We start from the raw sequence: 22234 nt of genomic DNA on the forward strand, positions 1-22234 counted from the left end.
ATTGTCACAAGCAATAAAACGAAGCCATTCTGAGACAGCTCAATTATGTCACATCTCCATCGCCCGACCCCGAGCAGCCCCGGTGTGCCAGGGCCACCGCGGCGGAACCGGGGGCAGGCGGTGAGGAGGGTCCTCCCGGGGAAGGATGGAGCTGGAGCGCAGGAGCCGGGTTCACCCAGCTCAGGGATGCTGCCCATGAACACACGCCGCTATCTCGTGCCGCTGGGCACTCGGTTTGGTACGAGTCTCCCGTCTGTGCCCCACTAACCAGCGCAGTGATGGTGTACGCACGGGGAGGAGGGGGTGACGGATGGAAAACAGCGTGAATTAATACCGGCATTTCCGCCACTGCCCATTTCTGCTGCCCCACTCACCTTTCTGGTACTGCAGCCAGAGCTGCTGCTGGACCTTCTTGCTGGGGAAGTGGATGGTGCAGCTGAACTCGGAGCCGTACAGTGCCTCCGCGATGTAGTGGGAGCCGAACTGCTGGATGAAGGAGAGCAGCTCCTCCCGGCTGCTGTCCTTGTTCAGGATCTTCAGGATGTTTGCAAAGCCTGTGGGAGGGAGGCAGGGCATGGGCAGGCCGGCCAGGCAGGGCTGCCAGCCACAGCCCGAGGGCAAGGAGGCCAGAAGATCCCCTGCTCCAGACATACAAGTGCCCCCGTGGGTGCAAAGCGCAGTTCCTCCTCTCTTGCCCCCATGGTCTACATGATCCTTTGGAATCCCCAACCTGCTCTTCACCCTGGGCTGTGGCTCTGGCATCCCTCTGTGATTCTGCTCCCTAAGAGATTTCTCAAACCATTTTACAGGGATGTGCACATGCACCCATGTGCACACACACACACACACACACATCCCCAACACCCTCCCGCCAGCTCCAGCCCGTTGCGCAGGCTGCTGGCACATCACCGCTCTCCCCAGAAGATGTGCTTGGCCTTTGCTTCGCAGTAACCATCAACAGAGGCGTTCTCCTGGTGTAAGGAGGAATTTATCACAGATTGCACTGCAGGGAAATACCCTGCACTACCCATAACAATTCTTTGGAAAGGGAAAGCTGGAGACAGCCCAGGGGGACACACGGGGCTGGGCTGATGGCAGCTCTGTGGGTGCACAAGGGTGGGGGCATCTCTTGAGCAGCACCCAGGGACTGCTGGCATGGGACAAGGACACGGACCCTCACTGCTCGACGGAGATGAAGTACCGTGGAGGCACAGGTGACTGCACGGTGCCACGGCATCCTTTACAGCTGGCTGATATCGTTTTGGTTCAGTGGTGGAACTGAAAACATACTGCAAGAAAATATGTCATAACTATCACCCAAATGAGGTTACCTGGGTGGCTGGTTGGTTGGTTTATTGAAGGAGTAGGTTGGTTTAATAACAAAGCTGGAAGAATTCATTTTGAGCTGAACCCAAATATTTTGTTCAGCTCCAAGTGGGTTGTTTCCTTCTGGGGCTGTGCAGCCTGTCTGAACTAAATCTTTTTTTTTCTTTCTTTCTCCATTTAAAAACAGGTTGATTTTTAAATAAAAAAAAAAAAAAAGCTGTTTTGAAATGAAAAGGCAAAACACTTCAGGTCGCAACAAAATGTTTCAGCACTTCTGAAACAAAATGTGTAGCTATAAAAACGTGGCAGTGAAATGTTTTGACGTCTGCAGGATCCTTCCGCCCGCCCCTTCTTCATCTGCAACTCCCTGCTTTATATGACCCGCATTTACAAGCGCTTTGGGTCTTTTTGAAACCACATTTTTTCAAGAACTTACTGGTTTTCGTACATACACGTGTACACAGCCACCCCCACGCGAATCCTCCCTGCAGTGTTGCTCATTAGCTTGATCCTGGCGATGACCCCAGCTCTTGCTTTGTGCGACTGAGCCGCACAAACTCCCTGCCTCAGTTTCCCCCCTGTAAAAAGGAAGAAAATCCCTCTGCCTGCCTCTGCCACAGCGCTGGGAGCGTGAGTTACTGCCTGAGCAGAGCCTGGAGGTGGGAAATGCTGGTGAGATGCTCGGCACGACTGTGCCTCAGGGCAGAAGACCACCACCCACCCACCCACCCACGCAGACACAGTCTCCCTGCTGCTAGAAACCCTCACCTGCAGAGAGGGTGATGGAGCTGAGCTTCACCCTGTAGAGGTTGCTCCTGACCCGCCAGTGCTGCACCATGGGGTAGCCCATTGCCTCGTCATACTTGATGTCTCCTGCAAAGCAAGAGGTGATGCTCAGCCCCTGCCAGCCCAGGGAACGCTAACGCCCACAGCGAGCGCTTGCTTTGCTGTGCACCGCAGAGCTGAGCAACTGGACAGCAGCGGGGTGGTGACCTCCTCTGGCGGTCACACCACGGGGTCCCTGAGCTGCTGGTGGGACCAGCATCGTGATGGCTGCGGCTGCCTGGAGCTCGCGGGGACAGAGATGCTGCCTTGCCGTGGCACAGCCCATGTTCCTGCCCCAGGTACCCAGGAGGGACGCCACGAAGGACCCCGGGGCACCGGGGGGGCTGATGCCCCTCAGGGATCACACTGGGATGCAGGGTGGGGGCAAAGGGGTTCTTGCTGCTGCGCTTGTCCCCAGTGGGGGCTGAGCCTGGGGGAGCTCGTACCGGTGAGAAGCTGGAGGTCGGGAAGGGGCTCCGAGAGGACGCCACGGCACTGCTCCTCCACGGGCAGCGGGATCACCATGAGGCCGTCGGCCAGCTGGGGGAAGTCCTTGATGAAGTTATTCTCCCTGCAGAGAGAAAAAGACAACTGCAAAGCAAGGATGCAGGACACGGCCGGGCAGGGGGGCCGAGCCGCCCCGGCAGCACGGGGACGCGTGGCTCAGGAGGGCGAGGGACATCTCCTGCGAGCAGGAGACCTAACAGGGGATGGGGTTTGCAGCCCCCACAGCCCTCCGAGGCGATGCTTAATGAGCTCCCCGGGGACCACGGCTCCGTTAGCTCTCCAGCAGCGTGGGGCCGCTCTCAGCCTGAGGACATGCCACTGGTTTTGGTCCGGATTTTCAAAGTGTGCCACTGGAGAGGGATCAGACAGCGGCGAGGAGAGAGGAACGGCTGCTACACCCCGAAGCTGCCCCCTTCCACCACCCGCAGCATCTTCCCAGTACGGGACTGTGACCAAGCACCAGACCAAGCCCCACTGGGGCTCCCCATCCCAGGCAGCATCGTCGCCCCACGGCTTTGCCCCCAGATGACCGGCTCTCCAAAAGGAGGAAAAGGTACATTTATAGACAGACACCAAAAAAAACCTCAGCATGTGTAGCTCACGGTGCAATTTTACCACACACGCGGGATCTTTTCTAACCTTGGCAGGTATAACACCGTATAACAGGCCCCTAATGAATTGTTTCCAGAATAACAATACTGGGGAAATTATTTGAAATGGTGAACAGACAGGTCTGTGGGAGACGAGCCTCCCCCGGCAAGCGGAACGCCTCACGCCTGCGCGAAGGGAACGGGAGGGAGGATTTTAAATATTGATTTTAGAGTCAAAATATAGGCCAGGAGGATCTGTGTCCTCCGGGTGAGAGACAAAAGGGTAGCGGAGCAGAAAAAAGGGAGGTTCCTGCAAAACCAGGTCAGCCCCAGGAGTGGGGGGAGGCTCAGGCTGGCACTGCCTGCCCCAGCTGCTTTTTTCTGAATAGATTTTCCTATAAAGAGCTGCTGGGTTGACCCCCTTCCCCGGTTTTATCCCCCACAGCCTGCCCCCAGGTAGATGCTCCATCATCCCATGATCATCTCGCAAGTGGGGACACCTTGGCCACCTTCAAGGGTCCCACTGTGGCGAGACACCAGGCTGGTGGAGCACTTCCCCGGGGCCCTCCCGCTGCTCCAGGGTCAGGATACGGCTGGTGAAACCAGCCTGGTGGCAAGCAGGAGGCCATAGACCCGTGCAACCAGCCTGGGGATGCTCCTGGCCCCGAGGCGGGCGAGAAGCAGTGGGATGAGCAGCTGCAGGAGGGGACACGGGAGTGGGGCCAGGCACGGCCACGCAGGCAGCCCTGCCACCAGGCATCACCCTGCCACCTCATCACCCTGAGCACGGGGCAGAGGAGATGCAAAGCAGCGGCCTCTCCTCCTGCCCCCACGCAAACCCACCCAGACCATCGCACCGACACCCACCCCGGCCACCAGCCTATGGACTGTCTGTCCCTGGGCACGAGCCCGGCTCACCCGGGTGGCCCCCAGGGCTGGTGTCCATGAGTAGGCAGCCAAGGGGGGAGAAGGTGGAGGAGACGCAGGGGGAACCCGCGGGCAGCGGCTGCTGCTCAGAGCTGACACCTCTCTGAAAAGGTATTTACCAACCAGCCGTGCTCTACGGTGCCGCTTGCTGTAACGCCCTTTGCTTTAACTGCTCGGCAGTCGAAAGGTCGAGGGAAAACAAGGGGCACATGTGAGTTGAGGCGTGGGTGTACACACCAGCACGTGCCCACAGCGTGCTCCCGTCATGGGAGGGAGCAGCAGGACACGGCAGCACTTCAGGAGCACTTCAAGGACACATTTTTGCTACCAAACCCTTCCTGCATCTCCTCCCCACCTCCAGCCCCCCTTTCCCTGCCGCCCCAAAGCAGGGACAAGCCGAAGCCGCGCGGTGGGAAGCCCCCGCTGGGCGCAGGGTCCAGGCACGGCGCAGAGCCCTGCAGAGCCCTGCCAGCCCACACCGTGCCGAGCCCACTGCGTCCGGGAGGGCAGAGGATGGGGACACCCAAACCCACTCGTGCCTGCGGCGTGCGGGGTGCTGGGGAGCTGCTGCCGGCAGACAGCTCCAGCTCCTTCTCCGCTGTGCTGTATTAATAACCCTGAGGCTCACAGCGCTGCTTACCGCAGAGGCACAAAAAAGAGTTGCTACCAGGCTTTTGTGCTCTCTGGAAGCTCTGACCAACGCCATCGGGCTCTGGGCAAGGGGCAGGGACACAGACAAGGGGAGGGATGTGACAGCATCCCTGTGCACTTGCCTCTGCCTGGGGCACGGCCAAGCCACCAGCACCTCCGCACCGGTGTAGGACCACCCGCGGGGTTCACACCTCGGGGTCCATGCCGTTTCCAAGAGGCACAGCAGCACCCTTATGCCCTCATGGTTCCTACCAGCCATGGAGCCAGGTTTATTCCAATGGGATCAGGAGACAGCCCAGCAAACCCACATGCTCTCAGCACCTGCCAGCCCCACAACTTCCTCCTCTGACTCTTGTTCTGCCCCCCAGCATCTCCCCATCACTCACAGAGCAGATGCCTGATCCTCGCAGGAGCAGCGAGCGTGCTGCTCTCCCCAGCACGATGCACGCTGAGCCCACCCATCGACTCGCAGCGCTCCCCTGGGAGGGAGCTGCACGGCTCTGAGGGAGTTTTGCAGATACTGAGTCATTATACAAGGAAATGCTGTTTTTCCCTCCCAGCCCCATCACATCTGACCCAGAGTACGTCCCCGCCTTGGGAGGGAGCTGACTTCCAGGTAAACGAGTCTTGATGCTGGGAAAGGTCAAATGGCCAAAGGTTTTACTGAGCCCTCGTACTGGCAGGGTGGGCTGAGGAGGAAGGCAGTCGCCTGGATTAAACTAAGTTCAAAATCCTGGCTCTGATGGTTGTGTAACCTTGGCTGAGCCATAAAATCCACCCACTGCCTCCGGTGACACAGCTACAGAGAGCAGGTCCCTCCATCCTGGGGTGCTGGGGTGGGTAAGGGCAATTAGCGGCTGCTCAGGTACCAGGAGGGGGGCTCAGGCTCAGACCCCGCTGTGCCGGTGTCCTCCCATCCTGCTGAAACTTGGTACACAAACTAGAGACGTTTTGGGGAATCTGACCTTAATTAATGCACCCAAGGTCACGCAATGCATCCACGGCGCAGCGCAGGGCTGCCCTGCTGCGCTCCGCAGGGCTGGGATCGCCTCACGCAGCCGATGGGAAGTGTCCAAGAAGGAGCAGCATCCCACGGCATCCCGGAGCGCAAGGGGGTTTGGGGGAGCAGGAGAGCCTGACGCAGGAGCTGGGGAGCAGCCGGAGGGCCGTGGTCCTCCTGGATGGGGCCATGGCTGCTGGGTCCTGGTCCACAGCATGGTTTTTCTGAGCCCTGGGGCACCTCATCCCCTTGCCAAGGCACTGACAGCCAGGGCCAAGCTAGCAGTGGGACTTTGGCCCGTGGTAGGGAATGATCAGCTTGTAACTCACATTCATTTCATTTTCCTGTAACAACGCCGCTGGGTGAAGGAGCAGTTTCTCCTCCTTGTCTCTGCCGGCTGTGGCTTCCTCCCTTCGCACTTCACTCCCGACGGACACGGCCTCGAGGCCAGGCTCTGCCCACTGGCCCTTCTGCAGACCCTCCTTGCTCCCGTATGACTCCCACCGCAAACCCAAGCGTCAGCTGCCGTGGGGATTCCTGCCTCCATCCACCACTGCCAGCACATGCACAGGCTGCATCGCAGTGACCGGGCAAATACAGTCATGAAGGGGTAAAAAAACCCCAAATATATATATATATATGTACATATATATATATAAAATGACCCTGCAAGTGATTAGCTGATGCCCTGAAGCGTGAGATTTAATTACCCTTATCGGAGCCGGCACAGCTACAGATGTTAATCACATTGTCACCCGGCGTGCTTATGTTCAGCAAAGTGACTGTGCGAGGACTGCGCTTTCTGCTCCACAACTCCGAGAGGATGCCTTCTCTGGCAAGAATAATTTATTAATCAGACTTCTTTCTGTCCTGCAATGGCTTGGGGAGAACAAGATGGATTTGAGGTTATTTAGTGCCAGCTTTTGACCCAACTTTTCCTCGGAGGAGCTCTCCCGCTGCGGTGGCTGCAAGTTCACAAGAGCCCAGCCTGCACCTGACACGGGGACATTCAGAAATAGCTTCTTTTTAGCTCATTGTCACCAAAAAAAAATTGATCTAGAGTCACTAGGAGACAGAAAAGAGGGTGTCCTGTTTCCACAGCCACTTTGGAGAAGGTAAGAACGCTGTAAATCTCCCCCCACGTGTCTCCATAACCTCAGGCACCCGTGAATTATAAAGGCTTAATGCAAACCCTCTGAAGCAGCAGTTACTTACTCCAAATTTACTGGTCATTAATTTTAGCGAGGCCACGCTCCTGTATAACGAAGCAGGATATAAAAGGCAAGACCGGCTCCCCACCTTTCAGCCCTAACCACCATTTGCAATGATGTGTGGCCAGACCAGGCTGCGGGAAAGAGGAGAGCACCAACCTGGAGCTGCCCGTGCCCCCCGAATCCCCCTGGTGCAGACATGGCCATCACCCCCATCCCTCCATCAGCCCTGATGCTGTGGGTGAGGCCTGTCCCCCACTGCCCGTCCCTCCCCACCATGTCCCCAGTGTGCCCCACTTCAGCACCGGCAATAAACAGCCCGACAATATTCAACAGCTGCCGTAGCCCCTCGGTTCAGGGAGAATTAGCATTTAAATTGAGGTGTTTCGGGGCCGTAAATCACGCCGGCGCTGGGGCCGCAGTGCCTGTGGGCACGCACCGTGCTCCTCGGGGCCGGCGCGATGTGCGCACGGAGCTCAGCACCATCCCCTCCATGTGCCCTCAGACCGAGCCCAAAACCTGCCCCAAAACCCTCCGTGGGGCTGGGAGCGATCGGGACCCCCGTCCTGTGACCCCCATCCCACACCCTCCCGCGGGGCCGGGGCTGCGCGGCGGCGAAGTCACCTGCTCTGTAACAGGGAGGTGATGAGAAGGGCTCAGCGACGCCGGCCAAACACCGCGGGCTCCGGCTCGGCGGCTCTTTGATCCCAGCCCTGGAATACTAACCGCAGTGCTGCGCTGGCATGGCCATGGTGGCACCACTGGGGCTCCTCTTCCCTCGTCGTGCCCAGTTTGAGGACTCCAAAGCGTGGGGGGGGACAGTGAGAGCTGTGGGACTGGGCAAAGGGCGGTGGCTGTCACCGGGGACCACGGCTGGAAGCTGGAGCTGCAAACCCCACCAGTGCCTGTGCCACCGGGCGCGTGGCTCCGTGCAGGGACCCCAGGCATGGCACAGTGATGGTGACAGCCAGCAAATGACATCCGGACATGGGACTTTCAGACCTGGGACAGCAGTGACAGCCGGACAGAAGGACGTGGGTGGGGGAGCAGCGCTGCTCCCCAGGAGCTGGCAGAGGCAGGGAAGGGGATTCCTTCCCAGTGAATAGTTTATTCACCATAAAACAGGAATTCAGTTGATCCAAAGCAATTTTTCAACTCCACTTGAACCTGTTGCAGAATCCGAGCAGAGATTTTTTTGGTTGTTGTTGCTTTTAAGTACAAAACAGATGGAGGAAGACAAATAGATGCCACCACCGCACTGCCACCACCTCTGTGCCTCCCGGGAGGGTCCTGTCCCACCCTGGTAGCTAAAGGCAAGTCTCAACAGAGACTGCAACTGCTCTCCCATTCTCCATTAGCACACCAGAACATCAAACTCATTTCAGGGTAACCCAAAGCATGCCACTGCCCGTGGGTTAGTTCAGCTGCTGAACCGATACCTCGACTCTCCGCATTGCTCATGCCCGAGCCTGGGTCAGCAGCAGGACCCTCTCTCTGGCCCTGGGCATTGTGTGCCCGTGCCCACCAGCATCTCCACCAACGTGGACCATTCCAACCTGATTTGCCTACAAATCATCTCCAAACATCCCCTAAATGCTAAAGCCCTCCTCCGGTCCGCACAGCGCTGGTGACACCACCGAGCACTCAGGGAAACTCGGCCAGAGGTGCCCACCACCATGGTGAACATCATGGAGAAAAAGCGCATCCTACCTGAAGCCATTTCTAAAGGAAAGACACAGGAATGTGCTTTGAGACAGGGAGATGGAGAAGCCACGAGCCAGGAGCAGAGATTTCCCTCCTGCACCCCGACGAGCCCCGGAGCAGGCAGCTGGCGAGGGGACATGCTGCTGGAGGAGGTCCACCACCGGCACGTGGCTCTGGCCAGCAGAAGCAATGAAGCTCAGGACGAGAGCCCACAGCCCAGCACCCGTTTATCACCTTTTATTATCCTCCCCGCCCCGCTCCCCCTTATACAGCTATTTATTTATTCCAGTAAAGCGTGTCTCCTGCGGGTGAAACCCTGCGGTAGGCTGTGGGTCCTTCTTCCCCCGGAGCGCCTGTTGGGAACAGGCTGCAATGGAGTGCCGAGGAAAAACAAATTTGGGAAGTCACAGTTCCCACAGCAACGCCCGGCGCCTGCGCGGCAGGCACACAGAGCTGGATTTATGCCTTCATTACGGAGCTGGGGCCGCAGGAGGAATCCCATGCAACGCTCTAGTTTTCAGCCCCTTACACAACTTTGCAAATATACAGCTTATTCCCTTTGGGATTGAAATTTCCCATGCTCAACTTAAGCTTAAATGTGATTTTTCTGCAAGAAGATTTAGAAAAGTCAAAAAAAACAATGTTTGAGTGAAAGAGCGAAGGAAAAAAAGCAGACACACCCGTGGCTGGAGAAAGGGTGAAGAGTGACAACCTGTCTCCTATTTGCCTGGGACTCTTGGCACAAGTTGCTCCTGGAAGCCCACACTCCCAGAGTGAACCCCCAGGGAGGCCAGTGCATGTGAGCTGGGAGAACCCACCATCGTTAACACTCACAGCCGGGTAAGATCTCCTGGCTGCGTCAGGACCAGAGCCCAAACCAGGCCACCAACAGCCTCTTCCCTCTGTCAGAGCTTTGCATTTACTGCTGGAGACCTCCTCGTCTGATGGACTGCTTGATGAAACACAACCCAGCATACGTCTGAGCCAACACTTTGCATCTTTAGGTTGCTCTCACCTGACCGCTGTCCTGCTCCACTCACGTCATGTAGGTGCATCACGTCACTTAGGTGCATCATCACCCAGAACCAGCCCTTCCACACACCCCTCTCTGCTCCTCTCCTCCTCGCACAGGGGAAAAGCAAACGAGCAAGTCACCAAAACCTCTCTCCCTGTGTGGCTCTGCTTAAGCGTTCAGCTGATCTCACCAGCAGCGGCTCCACCGCTGCCCACATCTGGCTGGGTTTTGGCCTCAGCAGCCTTGTCCTGAGCCTGCAAACTGGTGGCAGGGCCAGGAGGACACGTCTGAGCCTCATGCCATCCCACCTTGACTGGAAGGTCTGGGAAGTACCCGATAGCTGGCAAAGGGCTGGCGCTGCCTAGTGTCTGCCAGGAGGATCCGTGTCTCTCTCCGTGTATCTGCTCTTGCAGGTGTCCCCTCCATTAGCTCTGCCATCGCTGGCAGCCGAAGGCTCTGGCCTTGTCGCCTTCCATAAGCTCAGCAACTTTCAGCTTTTTAACAATTCGGATGGGGAAGTGCCATGAAGACAGACCAACCTCCTGGAGCGGCTCACGGGGCTTCTGCCCCCCGAGCTGTAGCCACTGCGAGATGATCTGGGGACAGTTTCTCTATGGGGACGGTTTTCCTGTGCCTGAGCAACCCCGTGCCGGGCTGGACGCCTCCTCTGAACGACTATTCCGGCAGCGAGCTGAGCCAAGGCTGCGGGTCCTCGTGCACAGGTTGTTTGGGTGCTGTTTGCAATCATTTCCCAAGCGCTGCTCAAGCAGCTCCATGCCTCGCACTTTCATTAGCATTATTTGTAACGAGGCAACAAATACAAAACTCCCACTGACTTCAGAGGAGCCAGGACTACACACTGGGACTTCCCAAGGAACTGGCACCAGGCTGGTGCCTGACTTGCATCCAGTTCCTGCGGGATCTGGGCACGAGGATCCGAAGCCGATGGCCTCTCCGCACACCAGCAGCTCTTCCAGGGAAACCCACAGCCCAGCTGCAGCGCCCTGGGAAGCACGAGCACTGCCTTTTAAATAATATTTGCCTTTCCAATGCAAATGTAGACCCAGCTCTCTGCTCAGCACACACATCCATTCTTTTTAACAATTTGAGAACTTAAGCATTTTTTTTTTTCTCTCCTAAGCTTCATTGTTAACCTTTGAGATGGAGATAAGGCGTAAGAGTTTGGAAAGGAATCAGGAGGGACCCTGGAAATGAGCCAGGAGCAGTGTTAATACTGGTCTGCACATCATCTCTCTTCGGTTCCTCTTTCCCCCAGGGTGATTCGGACTGCTCTTGACTACCATCACGGTATTACAAACTCTAATGAGGTTTGGAAAATAAGAAACCCACTGCGGCGTGGGAGAAACTAATAGAAATTGTTTTGTCTTCTCTCTATTAGTCATTAGAAGCAGAGGAAAAACAGCCACAGGCAGCGGCAGGGCTGCAATATCACCACACATTTCAGATGCTGGCGCTCCGACAAACTCATTTCAACGCAGTTAATGCTCCCGCTGCCCCTCCGGGCCAGGCCTGCTGTACGCCAGCAGCCCCGGGCAGGGCTCCATCCAGCCTGGGGCAGCCCCAGTGGTGCCCAGTGCCCCCCAGCCAGGGCTGCAGCACCCGGGCAGCCCACCCAAGGTGCCCAGGCAGGGTGCTCGGCCAGCCCGCGGCTCTGCCCAGCAGCAAACCCACCAGCACAGGCCATCGCCACCCTCCCAGGGACAGGTGGGTGCTGAGAGCCACCCCCGCCCCGGGGGCTCAGCGAGGTGCCTCGGGGCACCTTCCACTTGGCCGGCCTCCCTCCTCCCAGCTCTGCGGGCTGTCGCACCCAGGCTGCGTGGCTGCCTGGTGACGAGTGGCAGTGCCGTCACACCCTCCAGATGTTCACCTGCTGCCTGCGGGTACGGGCACAGCTGGCAGGTGGCCCCGTCCCCCCGAAAGCTGGGGTGCAGGCACGCAGGCTGCTCCACACGCGCCAGGCTCCTTCGGCCCGCGCTGGGGGAGACATGAACTGGCACAAACGCCCCGAGCTTTCATCTCAAGAAAATGGTTATTAAAGGCAAGAGCCCATGGGAGGCTCCTCCTCGCCCAGCTGCAGTCTGGGTGAGAGCAGAGCAGCGAGGGAGCACCGCTGGGGGACGGGGAGGAGGGTGGTCCCCACGCCTGCTCCTGCACTCCTCTGCACCGAGCCACGGCTCCAGCATCCCAGCCAGGTCACACTGCCCGGGAACCGTGTGCGGGGGAAGATTTAGGAATCTCCTGGGTTATCCCACATGCCCTACGGGTAGGATGCTGCAGGGGATGGGAGGGCTCCCAGCATAGCTTGTCCACCACCTTTGGTGGACAGTGGGTTCAGCTGATGGGGCCCAAGCCCAAACCCAGCACGTGCCTTCAGGTTTACGCAGTCACGAGTTACACTGCGACACGCAGAAGGGCAAATCCTCCATCTCTGGAGAGATCACTTGGGATGGGAAAGAGCAAGGCACAATTTTCTGCCGCACCGAGGACTGCATCCAAGCCCTGCTGCTGACTTGGGAGCAGGTATGGCTCGACAGCTGGCACAGCTGCGGAGCGCTCAGATAGCCCCACACTGCTGCCTGCTCACGACTGCATCGCCTGGAGCAAGGATTCGCATTGCTAAGTCAATGTCAAGCCCATTTAGTCCTTGGATGGGGAATCTCCGTCAACCAGCGCTGGCACTAGTGAGGAAGAGCAGTGATGGGCTGGTAAGTGTCAGCCTTGCCGCCGGAGCTGCTGCTGGGGTGGTGTCCGTGGTGCAAGCAGCACAAACCCACGGCTCGTGCTAATGGTGACCACCAAAGAAGTGCCCACGGCATGACGGGAAGCCCTGCTATATCACAGGTTAAAGTCGGATGATGACAATTCACTGCCTCAGACCCTCCCACCTCACTCTCTTCTTTCTCTTCAGCCAAACATGACCCTTACTTTCACGTGTCCCGAGTGGGTGCGGAGCCCCCGCGGCCCAGGAGCGGCTGCACCCCATGTTGGATGAGGAACGAAGGAGAAGCAATTACTCTCTGCAAGCCTGTACACCACTGCGAGGCTATAAAGCCAATAAGGACCCCCTGGGATGAAAGGTACTCTATAAATCTGAGCTGTTATTATAAAACCAATCTCCACCGCGTCTCTTAATAATGCAGATTAACTATGCAATAACACCAGCTATAATTAGTATCATAAAAGTCAGAGATAGGGAAGGCTAGCAGGTCAGCCTGTCTCGCGGACTGCTCCCCCCCAGTGCCCTGGGAGCGCAGAAAAGTGGAGGCAGGATTGGCCGTGCCGGGCACCGTGAGGGGAGCGGTGACAAGGAGGGGATGGCACAGATCCCCACGCCTCTGCCAAACCCCGGAGGGGAGCAGAGCCCCGCTCTCGTTCTGCAAGTGCCCAACGCCAACCTCTGGGCCCTCCTCTGCTAAAATCACAGAATCACAGAACTGTTTTGGTTGGAAAGGACCTTTAAGATCACCAAGTCCAACCGTTAACCCAGCACTGCCAAGGCCACCACTAACCCATGTCCCTCAGCACCACATCTACACGGGTTTTAAATCCCCCCAGGGATGGTGACTCCACCACTGCCCTGGGCAGCCTGTTCCAGTGCTGGACAACCCTTTTGGGGAAGAAATTGTCCCTAATCTCCAATCTAAACCTCCCCTGGCACAACATGAGGCCATTTCCTCTCGTCCTACACAGGTCCATGTCCCCTCTCTCCAACCTTTATCCTTTCCTCATGCTCAGGATTCAAGACAAGGGTGTCACCATCAGCTTTTCACAGGGTGAACCCTGAAGACCTTCACTGAGCTCCCTGACAGCTGGGGGGGGGGACGTGGGCATCCCCCGAGTGTCACAGGCTGAGGACAGCGGGGCAGGCTCCTTGCAGCAGGAGCCCGTGTCCCAGACCAGCTTCCCAAGGGATGAGCATCCCCAGGACCCTTTGCCTCCCACCCCACGAGAAGTTCCCAGCCCCAGGGCTAGGAGACACGACCTTCCTACACACACACCCCTTACCCAGCAGCGTTCCCAGACTGGGATCCCACTGCCTGCTCCCATCCTGCCCGGGGACCAGCACCCCTCCAACCAACCCAGCTAACGCACGCAGCCCAAGCCCTGGCACCCGCTGCCTTCCTCCACCTCCCGCTCCCAGAAACCACAACATCCTCCTCGCCCCCACGGTGCGGCCCCGCGGGCAGCGCTGGCGGGGGGCAGGCAGGAGGGAGGGCTCCCTGCCTGGGCGCAGCGCTGCGCTGCCCAATTAGTGCTGCCGGGTGACGGGCTCCGCTCGCGCTGCGTGATTAGCTGTGCAAATGCAAATCCGAACTTCCCCCGCCGCAGCAGCTAACAAGATAATGAATATTTTCATCAGCTGCAGAGAATACAAACATCTGCGCAGACACAAGCGCGCTGCCGGGGCCGGGGGGGAGCAGGGAGCAGGGGTATGGGGTGGGGGAGCAGCTCCCCAGCATCCCTCATTGAGGGGGCAGCAGCTCCGCTGTGGGGCAAAGGAGAGCTCTGCCACCGCCGGCGGGTCCCCCGCTCCTTAAACCCTACACAGAACGAGTCTGAAATCCTCTAGTACTTAAAGTACCTCTATTACTAACATCTCAATCAGTATATTTTAAAAAATATCTCTTCCACCCTGGACCCCTGCGTTGTGTTTAGGATATCACTGACACCAGACTTGCTTTTGTTTTGCTAGAAGAATAAAAACCCGCTCCCAATCCAGAGCAAAGGCATGTGGCTGCAGACTGCCAGAAACACCGGCTCAAAGCCACACAATCTGCTCTCTAACTTTGAAGCGGAGCAGGGCTGATGCACGCAGGATGCAATAGCAACCTCCCTGACGGGGTGCTGTGCTAATTGCATTAGTCATTTATACACTGGATTGATAAAATCGCAATGTTTAGCCCGGCCAGTGAGGATGCGCTCAAAATCCACGGCGTGTCTCTATATGCAACATGTTGTGGGCTCTGAAAACGGCTGGATGGACTCCAGAAAGCAGCCAGGATGTCCCTGATGCTCGGCTGAGAGGTGGGAAAAATGGGATTGAGAAAAAATGGCTCAGTTTTTTGGGAGCCCTTGGGGGACTGAGGAAAAATAGCTCAGATGGGGGCCCTTTGGGGGCTGCAAAGCCATTGCATGTGGCACGGCCACACGCGGGTACCAGGACATCTCTGTTCCCAGGCAGCAGCCCCGGCTGGGAGCAGGCAGTGCTTCCACATGGCGTGGACGGGGAACGGGGCAGAGAGCAGAGCATCACATCCCACAACAGCTCCCCAGAGCTGCTAAACCACTAACGACCCCCTTACCTGCTCCTGAGGACCAATGCCGGAGGCATTAGCCTGGCTTGGAAAGACATCATTGCTTCCAAGTAGTATGTCTGAGGCTTCAGAGTGGTGAACAGATAATAGAATTGCAGCAACAAATAATAAAAAGGGGAATGAAATGGAAGGCAGCCACTGGAAAAGAGATCCATCCGTTATCCCAGTCTGAAGGGTAATAGGCAAACAAGGCGTTGGGGCACCGGCTGGCGCCGAGCTCGCCGGCACAGGAATAATAAACAGCACAATTACAACTTCTGTGCTCGGAGGTTTCAAAGAGAGGAGGAAAAAAAAAACCACAAAAAAATCAATAGCGTTAATTTAACTAGTTACAGACGTTCCACGTGTGACGCTGCGGGGCAGGCGGGACGTCCCCGCCGGGGCTGGCCCGCGAGACGTGATGGTGCACCCAGCCGAGAACCCATCCTGGCCCCAGCAGCACCCACAGTGGGGGCGGACAAAGGGTGCAGCTCACACGAGGCCTCCCCCGGCGTGGGGGGAGCGATGGGGTGGGCACGTTTCCCAAAGCAGTCCCCGGCTGTCAGCACGCCCCGCCGCCGCCGCGCTGGTTTATTAAGGGTTGAGAAGCAGCGAGGGGAAGGAGTGACAGATTCAAAATTAACTTGCCAAACTCCCCATCAATATTATGACAATTCCCTGCGTCGGTTCAGCGACCCGGCGCGCTGCTGCCAGCATCCGCGGAGCTGCGTGGAGGCAGAACCGGTTGCCAGTGCTCGGGGCGCGGGTCCCTCCCCACGGCACCCCAGCCACCTCGCTCCTGTGCTCGGCAGCACCAGCCGGCACTCAGCACCACCTCCCATCCAACCTTCCCCTTCCCCGAGGCTGTGAAGAAGCAGCAGCCCTATTTTATAGGTGGGGATGGGAGGAACAGCATCCTCCAAGGAGCGATTTGCAGAGGGAAGGGTGCTCCCCATTTGCAGGAAGGTGCTCGGCGCAGCACAGCACAGCACGGCACAGCAGCCCTGCATCCTCGGGAGCTGTCCCCCCTGGCTATGGAGAGGGGAAAACACTCGCTGTTCAGCAGGTTTTTTGTAGTAAGGGAGTGCCGACACAAAACCTCTCCCCCCTCCAGACACCGAACATTTTGGCCGCTTATCTGCCCCCAACACCCAGAAACTCGTTGCATCTCCCCTGGGGAGGATCAAACGGGGGCTGCGCGGGCGAGCGAGGTGCTCCCGGTGTCTCGGGGCTGTGCCAAGCCGGAGCGAGAGCCAGGATGGCAGGGACGGGCAGGGACTGCGGGTCGGGCAGACGGCTGCTCCCCGGGGAGCGCTCTGCTGCGATGCTCTGACATCCCGTTTGCTGTGCAGTGATAATCCAGCGAGTAAAGTTGGCTCCACGGGTAGTAATTTGAGTTTTCTCCATACTGATGGCATAAAAGCAACAGTCTGAAACCGCAAACAGCTCTTAAACAAAAATCTCTATTCCCTCGCGGCAAGAGACGGCACAAAACAGATAAGGAACGAACAAACAACCCATTTGGAAAATAATCCCCCGGTGATTTGGGGACGGCGCAGTTTGGGCTCTGCCCCACCGTAAGGCAACGGGGGGAAAATCGCTCTAATCTGGTCTTTAGCGAGGTGGATCCACTGCTGAGCCTCCCGGCTCGACCGAGAGGTGTGACTGGAATAGATCAGCTCCAACCCCATCCATTTATTAACACCGCCCAGCACTTTGCCAAAGGGAAGAACATTTTTTAAACAAAGAGGGGTGCCCAGAAGAAGGCGGCGGCTCTGAACGTGCTTTTGGCTCAATGGTGGAAGGAGCAAGGGGGGTTTCTGGTGTGTGGTCAAAGCCCCCTCCTCTGCCCCCACCAAAGCACCCGGCAAGGGACCGCACGGCAGAAGCGCCCCCGGAGGAGCGCTGGGATTTAAGTGCTGCTATAAGCCAGCAGCAGCAATGATGTGGCGTGCTCCTCCGAGCAGGAACCTCGACACTGGCTTGTCCAACAGATCACTCGAGCACCCCAACCACCACAGAGATAATTAGTGGCTATTAAGCCACCCCAGTACGGAAAAAGCTGTCCACAGAGCTCCTAACTGATGACGACTCGAGCTGAGCTGCGGGGACACTGTGGTGCTCACGTCCTGCTGGGCTGTGGCTTCACTGTCACCAAAAGGGTCCTTGGCACCAGCACGAAGGGACACGTGAGCAGGGACGGGCTCTGTGCAACACAATGAGGGTTGCACCAGTGCTGCTGTACACACGGAGCACATATAGCACACACAGTCTGAACTGTCCTGCCTGCTGCCCACCCCTGGTCACAGCAGCCTGGATTTGCTTCCTCCATCCTTCTCTCGGGTGTTACCATCTCCTCAGCCATGCACCGAAGTGTTTGGGTGCTGCCTGACTCCCCTGGATAAAATGATGTGGGTTAAAGGGGAAAACCAAGATATGAGCCAGCACTGACTAGAACCGCAGGCAGGTCTCAGCTCTAGGACCTCCACCCTGCACAGCTCTCCCGCTACCAGCCCGCTGTGCCGCGTCCTCACATCAAACAACATCCTTACTCCGCATCCTAAAGGTACCCACTGCTCATCCCCACCCTTTCCAGCTGGCCGGACACAATAAAGGGACCGGTGCTACACCAGCTCCATCCCGGTGCCCTGCCGAACTGCAGCCAGGACCACGCAGCCACTGGAGAAGGACAGAAGCTCTAATCAGTGCTGCAGATCGTTAGGTGGCCAAGAGATGACCCCAGCCCCAACGGGATGGAAATACGGCCGTAACTGAGAGGTGTAGCCACGCCAGGATGTGCGAGACGGCTTTTCCCAGCACAGCAGCCTCCTCCCAACGCCACGCTGACAGGCCTGGCGGATCGAGAATATCCTATTTATTAAAGACACTGAAGACGCGGCGACATGGGAAGCAGACACCATTCAAAGGACTGTCACATTTGCATAGCTAAGGGATCCCAGCAGTTATAAATCCCTCTAAAATACTCAGCCCCTTGTTCCGATAGCAGGTTCTTGCTCCTACTTTGCAGAAACAGGCTTTTAATCCCTGGTATTAGGCAGCTTCCTGCTATGTTTCAAATGCACCAAATTAAGGGCTTCTCTAACAGCTGGCATCTTAATGCTCAGAGAGGTTCTTGAATATCTACGAAAATAAGAGGCAAATTACATCTTTTAGTTAATAATTTCTTCTCCATTAACCTCCTTCTCTTCCCTTGTTAGGGGATGATGTAATGGTGCTTCTACGGCCTAACCCCCCGACACGCCGGGCGGCCCGGCCGCGGGAGGGATGTGGCGCGTGGGACGCGAGCCCTTCTCATCACCGCCCAGCGCTTCTGGGGCCACCAGGCTGCACTCCCATGGGACAGGGTGGCCGTGCTGGCCTCCCCGGCTACCGAAAGCATTTCTGGAGCAAGACGTGCTGCCTCCTGCCAGGCTCACAGGCCCACACTGGTTTATACCTGATGAAAATACAGCCAGGCTGGATGGGGCTTGGAGCAACCTGGTCTGGTGGAAGGTGTCCCTGCCTGTGGCAGGGGAGTTGGAACTGGATGGTCTTTAAGGTCCCTTCCAACCCAAACCAGTCTGTGATTCTATGACAGCTGCATTCAGGAGAACTGAAGAAAAAGAAACAAATCAACTCATTTTCCAACCCTGAATTCAGCAACTACCAGCAGGCTCTCCTCCGTGAGCACTGCAAGGTGAAGACCCGGGCGGTTCAGACCTCGCTCTCCCCACCCGCATCTGACCCTCGGCACACCCGATACACAGGGATGCAGCCTGCAAACACCCCCTGCTATCTCCTACTTGCACTCTGGTGGGGTATTGACCTTCAGGTTACTCACGTTATTTCTTATCATGCTATATCCAATGGCTCCTCCTGGTGCTGTAACTGGGAGCACTGAATAAAACCAGCTCACACAGGTTGGAAACACGCCACAGGAAATGCTCTTTCACACTACACCCAACTAAACATCGGAACTCATTGTCACAGGATATCATGGAGACAAAAGACATCAGTGTTCAGAAAGAGATGAGGCAACATCGAGAAAAGCCCATCGAAGGTGATTCAACACTCCTCTGACAAGACACACACTGACCCAGGATGGTCCCACTGCTGCCTGCAGGAAGGATGAGCAAGTAGGAAAACCATGGATGCTTGTCGTCCTCCTGCTCTCTTCCCCTAGTGAACGTGTCAGAGATGCTGGCTCTGCACCAACGGACCTTGGTCCCATCCCACCATCCCGACGTCCCCAAAACTAGGCTCAGAACCGGGCCATACCTGAAGGTCATCTGGAACACCTGCCCTTGGTTGACGTGCTGGCTCCTGTTGTTGTAGCCATGAAGCATCTCCCCAAAGAGGGTATCATTGAACTTGGCATCTGACTTCAGGCACTTGGGGCCCTCACAGATGTCAGACAGCATCAGGCAGGACTTTCCATCCGGGGCCAGCTTGTACTCCTCCACGCACCTGAGGAGCACCATGAGCTACGTCAGATGGGCCAAGCACCCATGGCACCCCACGAGCCCTGCCGCGGGACCACCACCACCAGCCCCTGCCCGCCCAGTGCCCTCTGACGCTGTTGCGGTGCTGGCACAAACATCCCCAGGCAAGAGCAAGGCAACATCAAGCTCCTGCCCTGATTTCCACCCAGCAGTGCCTTCCTGCAAGGAAGCAGCTCCAGCGTGGCTGCTCCTTTGCTCTTTGGTCCCACTTTCAAGTGCACTGCGGGTAAGACGCACATCCTCCTCTTCAACAGACAGTAAGGGAAACTGAGGCAGGCAGCAGGGATGTGATTTAACTACAGACACTGCAGATATCAGTGGCATCTTTTGCACGTGTGCTCATCCTGCCTCCTCTCCTTCTCCTTCCTCCAGACTCTCCCCCAGCACTGTGGCTCCCAGCTGACCAGGAACCCTCCGTTCCCTGCCTGCCCCATCCTCCCCGTAGCTGCAGTGCTCTGCTAACATCAACCCCACCTCCACCCGGCCTTCCTCCCCTCTCCCATTCCTCTACCGCGTTTTACTGCTGCAAGCAAAACTCCCACCCGTCTGTCGTGCTTTCGCTTGCCTGTTCCCAAAGTGCAGCTCTGCCTTGAAAAGGGATTATTAAATTAAAAAAAAAAAAGAGAAACAGTCTCTGTCCTTGGGGATGGAAGACTGAAATGCAGATCCCCTGGGTGGGTGGGGATGGAGACCACGTAATGTCACAGGATTTTCTAGACCCTCCCCAGAAAGGCTGCTTGTGCCTACATGGATTTCCAACCCCTTTTGCAGGCATGGCAGAGGCAACGTGCTCTCTCTTAGTGACTCAACCGCTCTGTGCTGCTAAACAATAATAAAAAAAGAAGGTGGGAGGGGAAAAAAAACCCAAACGAGCAAAAAGGGATAAAAAAAAGAGAGAAGCTGACATGGGCAGAGCTCCCTGGGCTGATTCTGAGGCACCCGCAGCATCGGGACTCGACAGATGCTCCTCGGAGTTACCATTAGGAATTTGTGGGCATTTCCTTCCCAAAAGGGCTCCTTTTCCCCTCCTTCACCCACAGGGATGTGAAGTAGGTTCCTGCGTGTGCCCGAGAGCGTGACCCAGCCCAGGGATGTGGTTTGCAGAGCCGCGGGGCCGGGCGCGGGCGATGGCTGGCTGCAGCTGTGCAGCACAAAGCCAGATAATCACTGAGCTCCTTTCAGAACATACTGCAGCCCGGGAGAGAAAATGCTAAATTGTGTAGGATTATAGGATCCCGGCCAAAATCAGGGATGAAACACTATTTTAAGAGAGGCACAGGGGAGGGGGAAAAAAAAAAAGTAGTATTTTTTAAACAAATCCTCCGCTTTCCCTCTCCAACATGCACCGTACGATTTTTGGGTCCCTGCACGGTGAGTCACAGCTCAAGCTGTAGTCACACAGCGGGGGAGAGGAGGGAGGTGCATCTGCTCACATCGCTCCTCGCGCTCCCGGTGCTTTTGCCCGCAGGCAAAGCAGGTGCCTCTATTCCCTGCTGGCAGTCGGCTCCAGAAACAGCCTTTTTCTTGGGCGCCCAGCTCCCTCGCTGGGCACGCTGCCCTGGGGCTGGGCGGCAGGAGGAGGGGTGGCCGGGATGGCAAAGGGCACGGGTTATTTAGGGAGAGGCGGCAGCGTTGGAGGGGACTCACCCGCAGAACATGAAGATGGTGCTGGACGAGGGGTCGTGGGGCAGAGGGAGGGTCTGCTGGAGACAGAGCTGCTCGCAGCCGCCGTTGAAGCCATCCGAGCAGTCGATCCCTTTGGAGAAGTCGTAGCAACCGGTGCCGTCCTTCATGGGTCGGAGGTCCTCGGGGCACTGCAGCGAGAGAGGGGACACGGTAAGGTCACCCATGGGTCCCCACCTACCCTGGAGCCACAGCCCGGGAGGTGCCCTTGCAGGGCACAGCCCACCCACGAGCCAGAGGGATGTGTGTCTCGTGCTGCTGGACACTGTCTGCATGGAAAGGAGATGAGCTCACCCTGAGTGATGGATGGGGCAGCCCCAGGGGCTCTGCACCACCTTGCACAGCCTCTGGGGAAGGGGCAGGGACCACAGGGCGAGGACCTGGTCTGCTGCAAAAGCCACCCTCCTCATCCTCCCCCTGGAGGAGGGTGAAATCTCTGAGGCAGCAAAATTACAGAGTGATGAAGCCTCAAGCCAGCACAGGGCAAAGCGTGATGACCTGCGCTGTAACGTGCTGGAGAAACCCTCTGCGTTCGTGACCTGTTCCTCTGAGATGCAGTGAAGTCCAGTGTGACCCAGAAAAACTACCTCAACACCTGGGACCAACCCAGAAAACCATGTCAATGCTTGGGAGTGACCCAGAAAACCCTCTCAACACCTGGGACCAACCTAGAAAACCACCTCAACGCTTAAGAGTGACCCAGAAAACCATCTCAACACCTGGGACCAACCCAGAAAACCATCTCAACCCATGCCAGCCAGGCCAGCGAACGTGGCCTTGGCATCGTCTCCAAGGGCATCTCTCTGCTTCCCACGGGAGGAGGCAGCTGCAGCAGGACCAGCCCGCAGCGGAGGCAGGGCTGGGGGAGGACAGGATCGCAGCCCGGGCTCAGAACAGCTTTCCCCAGCCGAGGGAACCATGCTGATTCACACGAGCTGGGGATCTGGCTCTGTGTTTTAATTTCAGTTCCCCAGCTGG

At 57.3% G+C, this 22234-nt stretch overlaps 1 protein-coding gene across 1 annotated transcript in view; it reads right to left on the bottom strand.

The window, feature by feature from the left end:
• The window catches only part of ASTN2 (astrotactin 2), a 342339-nt gene that overhangs the window by 126141 nt on the left and 193964 nt on the right, over positions 1–22234 (bottom strand). The window contains exons 12-16 of the mRNA XM_068413664.1: positions 21221–21387; positions 19350–19538; positions 2598–2722; positions 2095–2199; positions 375–554 (exon numbers count right to left, since the gene is read on the bottom strand). Coding sequence (XP_068269765.1) covers positions 375–554; positions 2095–2199; positions 2598–2722; positions 19350–19538; positions 21221–21387 — 766 coding nt within the window. The remainder of the gene's footprint in view (positions 1–374; positions 555–2094; positions 2200–2597; positions 2723–19349; positions 19539–21220; positions 21388–22234) is intronic.

The sequence above is a fragment of the Nyctibius grandis genome, chromosome 16 (assembly GCF_013368605.1).
Source record: "Nyctibius grandis isolate bNycGra1 chromosome 16, bNycGra1.pri, whole genome shotgun sequence".
Classification (NCBI taxonomy): Eukaryota; Metazoa; Chordata; class Aves; order Nyctibiiformes; family Nyctibiidae; genus Nyctibius; species Nyctibius grandis.